This window comes from Ipomoea triloba, chromosome 15 (assembly GCF_003576645.1).
Source record: "Ipomoea triloba cultivar NCNSP0323 chromosome 15, ASM357664v1".
NCBI classification, from domain to species: Eukaryota; Viridiplantae; Streptophyta; class Magnoliopsida; order Solanales; family Convolvulaceae; genus Ipomoea; species Ipomoea triloba.
Window position 1 is genome coordinate 2,075,474 of NC_044930.1, and position 7,386 is coordinate 2,082,859.

Here is a 7,386-nt window from a genome sequence, read left to right on the forward strand (position 1 = left end):
GGTGTAGTAGATGAGAAGTATCACTTAAATTTGCTTCAAGATATATGATCCCGATTATTCGGATTAAAGAGAAAAAATAAATTCCTCAAAAAAATGAAAGAATAAAAAGGGGAAAAAGGAGTCGCCTCGTCACTGTTGTACGTGTAAGTTCAAAAAGCTGCATGAACTTGTCAATGGTAATAAGCGAGTGAGACCAAGGGCTTTCTGGTCATTTCACTATCCTTAGACTGAGATGGTCGGACAAGGAAGCCAGATGTTAAAGATGTTTTCTTTAAGGAGATTATAAGCACCTCTCTCTCTCTCTCTATCTCTCTCTCTTGATATAAATCTCTTTTTCTCTCTCTCTCTCTTCCCAGTCTTGGATGGTTTCGCCGAGGGGCCGGAACCGTTTTCTTATATATTCTTTCTTATTATAGAGCGAGAGAGAACAAAAGTCGTTGCAGCAGTGTGGCTAAGTCTGCACGTATTGAAGTCTCTAGCTCGGTTATTATTATCTTTTTGCTTTTGCTGCAAATTTTTGTCTGATCTGATCTTTTGCAGCTTTTAAGCTATGGCGTTTTTCTCCCCATTCTTCTTCTTCTCCGTCTTGTTTCAGACGGTTGGGATATGGTTTTGAGACGAGGGTTAAAGTAGGTTTTAATAAGTTTTGGTTTGTGGGTATAGTTTTTGTTAGTTAGGGGTTTTGATGGGTTCTGAGAGGGCTCTTTTTGAGCTGCACAGCGATCATCATCATAATCACCACCATCTCCATCACCATCACCAGGATAATAATAGTGGAGATAAGGTGTTTGTTGGAGTGCCTCTAATGGATTCTGGGAAAAGCGGCGGTCATCAGCAGCAGCAACACAGTAGTAGTGTTGAGTGCACCAATCAAATTTCATTTGCTCAGCCGGCGGCGGTGGTGGGGCCGCCGCAGCTTCATTTCCAGCTTCAGGATCACCACCACCACCAGCCGCCGGCGCAGAGCAATCAGATTTCTTTCGGAATGCTTCACTCGCCGCCTTCTTCTTCCTCAGCCATTCCTCCTCCCCATCCTGGGAATTTCATGTAATATAATAGAATCCTTCCTTTCTTCCTCTCTCTCTCTTGATTTTTCATGTCTTTTTTTTTCCACAAACTATTTGACTTGCAACCCGAACTAACCCTTTGAAAGAAACATCTGAATTATTATTCTCAGTATTCTTTAATGATGTTTTTTCTTTTTTTTTTTTTTGTGATCATCATCATCAGAAGCAAGGACAACAGTGGAGCATATGATCTGGGGGAGTTAGATCAAGCCCTTTTCCTCTACCTTGATGGCCATCAAGAATCCTCATCCATCCAAGATCACAGACGTTAGCTCTCTCTCTCCCCCCCCCCCTCTCTCTCTCTCTCTATTTTGGGTCTGGTCAGATGAGATTCTGTGGAGGAATTCTTGTCTGGCTCATGAGAAATAAATGTTTTCTGACAAACAAATATTTATTTGACCAGATCCTGATTCTCTCTTTTCTCCTGATCCCAGAAAAAAAAAATTTTTGATTTTAGTTTCTTGCAGTCCTTGTACCATGAAACAAACTTGATGCCAATCTTTTATCGTACTAACGACTGTACAATTCACTGTTTTCTGTAACTTTTGTATGAATATTTGGCTCTGATCTTCTTGGGATATTTGCAGAGAATTCTGGGATGAGGCCACCAACTCTGAACATCTTTCCTTCACAGCCCATGCATGTCGGGATCGACCCATCATCGACCAAGGTATTATACTATTTATGTATCTATATGTACATGAATATATATAATCTTTTTTTCTGTTTTCGGTAACGAGAGAAACACAAAGTCACTACTGAAAGGGTAATCTATGGGTAAATTCTGTCTTGTGATTTTAGCTGGCAAAAAAACATAAAGTCATTACTGAAAGTGTAATTTAATGAGTAAACTCTGTCTTGTGATTCTGGTCGGGTTAGGTTGCGGGCTATGTTTATATACATGAATGTTGGGATGAGGAGTCGTTAAGGATGTCTGGTTTTTCCAAATGATTGTTAGAAAATTTGGGATTTTTAATTGAATTTTCAATGGGGGGTTTGGTAGGGGAATGCTGGGTTAGTTTCGCTGGAGACCGGGAGTTCTAGGAGAGCATCTCAGCCGTCCATGGAGGTATCGGCCACCCCTAAAAACGACGTCGTTGCCGGCGCTTCTGCGTCTTCTACTCCCGAACCACCCAAGCCACCTAAGGTATGTACGTGTAAGAATTAGGTTTATAATTTGTATTTATCTTTCATTATTATAATCGTAATTGTATATCTGCAGCGGGAAGGACACCGCCGGAGTTCCTCTGCCGGCACCGGCGACCCGGCCGACGGTCCAAAAACACCAGATCCTAAGGTTTTCATATTATTATTATTATTATTATTATTATTATTATCAACAGTTCTTATTGTTGTTGTTGGGTATATATGATTGTATGTATAATGGAGTGGTTGTTTTTTTTAGTAGTTTTTATTTAATTTAATATTTATTCTTTTGAAAAATCAATTTGGATTTTACTCTTGTGTATATGTGCAGACACTCAGAAGGCTTGCTCAGAATAGAGAGGCTGCAAGGAAAAGCAGACTTAGGAAAAAGGCATGAACTTTTTTCTTTTTTAAAATATTATTATCTAATAATTGAATCATGTTTTCCATCTCAACTAAAAGTTCAAGGTTATAGTTGAATTACAAATTTATGTCTATATATTATATAGTTAACTGATTGCAATGATAGTATCCCGACTTGCATATCTGGTTACACGGAATATTGTGGAGACTAAGTTGACTGTATCAACTATAACTAAAATAGTATATATATATATATAATTGTATGTATTCAATAAAAACGCATATGCATTTCCGTGGTTGTTATTATTGTGAAATTTTCTCACTCAATTCCATTATTACAGGCTTATGTTCAACAACTAGAGACAAGTAGAATCAAGCTCACTCAATTAGAACAAGAAATCCAAAGGGCCAGGGCTCAGGTAATTAATTTTCATTATATTTATATATACATTTAAAAATTTGTGTAGTTAATATTGGGAATTTTGTTAGTTTAACGTATTTTTAAAATTTGTAGGGAATTTATTTTGGTGGGAATGCCATTATGGGTGGAGAGCAAGGCCTTCCAGTGATGGGCAACATAAGTTCAGGTAAAATTATAATATAGGAGTGTATTTGGGCAAATTATACCATGCAACAGATTTACCTTACTTTGTACAAATAACTTTCAAATTCTGTATATGTTGTTACAGTTGACAGTTTCTGTACTGATAATTATCATATGTGTCAGCAATTATACATTCGTATTATTTTATTGTGTTTAGATGCGGCGGTTTTCGACATGGAGTACGCGCGGTGGCAGGAGGAGCACCACCGGCTGCTGTGCGAGCTGCGGAGCGCGGTGCAGGAGCACTTGCCGGAGAACGAGCTGAGGATGTACGTCGACAACTGTCTGGCGCATTTCGACCAGATGATCCACCTGAAGAGCATCATCGCCAAGTCCGACGTCTTCCATCTCGTCTCCGGCATGTGGAAGACTCCGGCGGAGCGCTGCTTCATGTGGATCGGCGGTTTCCGCCCCTCCGAGCTTCTCAAGGTACGCACATTACATCGCAGAAAACCCTAATTTCCTCGCTTATGCGATCAAAACCGAGAAAATGCAAAAAATAGAATAAAATTAAAAGAGGAAATTGAAATGCATGTACGATTTGTCGGTGATCGAGAAGATCGCATATATAATTGAGTGTTATATGTAAATCAAGCTATGAATGACGAAACGGGTCATATGCTGAAACTTTCTGTAATCGGATCCTGTTAGGTATTATTCCCCGCCCCATCTTAAAGCCATGTCTGTTACTACCCTCTTTGGTTTGTTCATGTCATTCTGCATCCCTTTTGCTTGTACACATACAATTAAACTAATAATTTTAAATTCTTAGATCTAGGGTTCATAATCGCAAATTAAATCTGATCGATCGAGTTATGATTTTGTGTTTCGATTTATTGATCGAATAGGTGATTGTGAGTCAGATCGAGCCGTTAACGGAGCAGCAATTGATAGGCCTATGTGGGCTGCAACAATCCACACATGAAGCCGAAGAGGCATTATCACAAGGCTTGGGAGCTTTGAATCAGTCACTTTCCGACACCATCGCCGCCGATTCACTCAGCTACCCTTCCAACATGGGCAACTACATGGGCCAAATGGCTGCCGCCATTAGCAAGCTCTCCACTCTCGAGGGTTTCGTTCGACAGGTACACGCTCTCTCCATCCAACTTATCTCACGTCACATAAGATATTACTCACTATCTATACGTGTCGGTATCATAAACTTCTGGTTACACGTGTATATGTCCATACCTAAGCCGCGTCTCAGATATTATACCATTTGTACTAGCATGCATTAATATAATCTTCTCACTCGCATGCTTCCCAAGTGTCGGAACACGCGTCACTTGGTTTTCTCCGCTCCTAATTTATTCCTTGCCAGCTCACCTAACATATATAAACGCACACACATATGCACACTCGTAACGCACGCACATAACACACCTAATAATTAAGTATATGTGGACACATAAATTCCAGATACACTCGTAACGCACGCACATACCACACCCAATAATTAAGTATACGTGGACATGAATTCCGGGTACGTTGAATTTATGTAGACCCTAAAATCAAGCATAATGTGCCACCATTTAGTCAAGGCAATTACTAAGTTTAAGAAAGCATAACTACATATGATTACACACTAATTAATGTAATTTTTAGTTAGAAATGTATAGTATAGTACACTATGCATATGCATATAGAATTATAGAGTATATATATGTGTGTAAATATATATATATAAAGTGAGAAAGGGAATAAGTGGGGACAAGGAGAACATGAATTTGATACTCCTAACTGGGGTTGGGAAACCTACTCCATCAGATGACCTATCTCCATTCCATCTCCAGCTCACAGTCTCTCTAGTGAAAATGGCCAAAAAATATAACAGATAAAGTTTGTCATGCCATATTGGCTTTCACATGTGGGTCCCATCAATCGTATGTTGTTGGCCCCACCAATATTTTCTTGTTTTTTGTTTTTTCATAAGAGTGGTCCACCCAAGAACATACATCACACCATAATATATTGCATGAGTTTCTGGGGAAGAATTGAAGTCACACCAGCACAAACTTGTAGAAATGGCACTTCCAAATTGGAGTGGAAAGGCACAAATACATCCCTTTCATAGTTAATTTTATGCCCATATTCCCATGATGTCATAGTCGTCATAATCATTTGACTTGAACAACTCCTTTATTTTATCTTACTTTATTTTTAGGAGCCCATCCACCCCAACTTTAAAAGTTGCTTGCCCATCTTCTAACCATTTGATATGACTTTATTTGATTATGAAAAATCATCAATTTTCGACTAACTTTTGATACTATCTCAGAAAAATTAAGTATATGACCAAGTCAAGAAGATAAAGACTTTTATCTTTGGTAAACTTTCTCTAATAAAGGCAAAGACGTACCAAGACAAGATAAAACTGTTAAAATAAAATAACATTTTTCTAAAATTTTCAACCACTCTTGATAGTGGTCCGAAAGTGATCAAAATCAAAAACTATACAATCCTGGTCAAAAATCCTAATTTACTTTCACTTTTCAAATTTTTTAGATCCCCAAATTAATTACAAATGTCATTTTTGACTGAAAAACCCTAAGTTTTGCATCACTTTCTAATGATCAATTTTTTTATTTTTTTTTTGATAGTATATGTTTCATTTGATTAACTCACAATGTCAAGTTAATTCGCAATGGACATCATAATAATTGTAATACTTAACTTAAACACATTAATTAGATGGTAAAAAATTTGATGTTAGCAGCATGTGTCACACTTGTGTAAGATCTCATGAAGTTCATATAACTATTAACTAGTCTAGATTGTGTCATTATCCGTTCTCTAACAACGATGAAAAATAAATTTTAATTAAGTTGGGTTAATCATGTTTTTAGTTGGTTAACTGTTGAATATTATATCTATTAATTAAAACTAACTACTTTTAATTATTTATTTGGTTACTTATAACATTTATTTAAGCTAGCCTCTATATATATATATATATATAAATATAATTTCTTTGGTTGAAACAGAACCAGACGATATACAGTGTATCTCAAAGTTAATTCAAATAAAGTATAAACCAAAGTCAACAGAAAATTATAGAAACCCCACCAAAGTCAACGACAAAATGCATGAATTCTGAGGAGTCGTCGATGCTATTATTAACGTTTTTAATTGTGTCTTGTTTGTGGAAGAAACAAATTTGTTTATTTATTTATTTATTAGGGTTTTAATTAATTAATTTAATAATATTATTATTGCAGGCTGACAATCTGCGACACCAGACGATCCATCGGCTTCATCAGATTTTGACGACCCGTCAGGCGGCGCGGTGTTTACTCGCCATTGCCGAGTACTTCCACCGCCTCAGAGCTCTCAGTGCTCTCTGGTTGGCTCGCCCCAAGCAGGAATAAGGACAAAACTCTAGTTTATTACTGTGTATACATCTGCTGATATGATCTTCACCTCCCAAAATTACTTGTCTTTTTTTGGGGTTTTAGCCTTTGCAGTCCCCCCTTTCGATCTTCACAGATGTTTAGATTGACAAAAAAACTAGTTAGATTAAAATGATAAATGTAGAAGTTGAGTTAAATTCCTGACTTATGTGTTAGGTTTTGGTGCAATGGTAAAGAATTAACAATTGATATACTAACAACTTATATAACAACAGGTTGCATAAAAAGATTTGTGTTTAAAAAAAAAAAAAAAAAAAACATAGTTTGGTAATATGTTCAAATGTTGGTAATGAATTGAAATATAAAGGTGTTAGGAAAGAACGAAATATTTTTTTTACGGGACAATGTTCTTATTTATAGGAGAGACATATGCTTGTTGTAGTTTTATCCTCATTCTTATTAGAACTCAACACTATTTTACTTGTCCCTTATTATAGTGTTGTAAAGGCATGTTTATAATGAATAAAATAGGGTTGTAGACTTTCTAGTAAAATTGTCCCTTCGTTATGAGAGGGGGGTACATGGGTTTGCTTGGCTTCCCCAAGGTCTCGTGAAGATTTTGTTCGAAGACCAATTTGCTCCTCCTAAGTTAGTTTTAGAGGGTGGTAGATAGGTTTACTTAAATTCCAATCCATTTGCGCTATTATAGATTTCTTATCCAACTGATGTCAAAAATAAGTATGCTACTCCTTATCAAAGTGTTAGTTGTAGAGGCATGTCTATAGGGAACAAAATAGGGTTTTAGACTTTTTAGCGAAAATTGTCTTGAGGGGGAGTGGGGGGGGGGGGGGGG

At 37.1% G+C, this 7,386-nt stretch overlaps 1 protein-coding gene across 2 annotated transcripts; it reads left to right on the top strand.

Moving 5' to 3' along the window:
• Positions 1-312: 312 nt before the first annotated feature.
• LOC116007033 (bZIP transcription factor TGA10-like) lies at positions 313-6,733 on the top strand. 2 transcript variants are annotated; one of them, XM_031247600.1, is made up of 11 exons: positions 313-1,047; positions 1,231-1,334; positions 1,655-1,737; positions 2,071-2,214; positions 2,290-2,364; positions 2,545-2,604; positions 2,918-2,995; positions 3,091-3,163; positions 3,338-3,609; positions 4,029-4,268; positions 6,402-6,733. In XM_031247600.1, exons 1-11 carry the CDS (start codon positions 686-688, stop codon positions 6,549-6,551), a joined length of 1,641 nt encoding a protein of 546 aa, XP_031103460.1. In that variant the 5' UTR covers positions 313-685; the 3' UTR covers positions 6,552-6,733. The 2 variants fall into 2 exon arrangements, with proteins under 2 accessions (XP_031103460.1, XP_031103461.1); XM_031247601.1 differs by having other exon boundaries at positions 1,234-1,334.
• Positions 6,734-7,386: the final 653 nt, after the last annotated feature.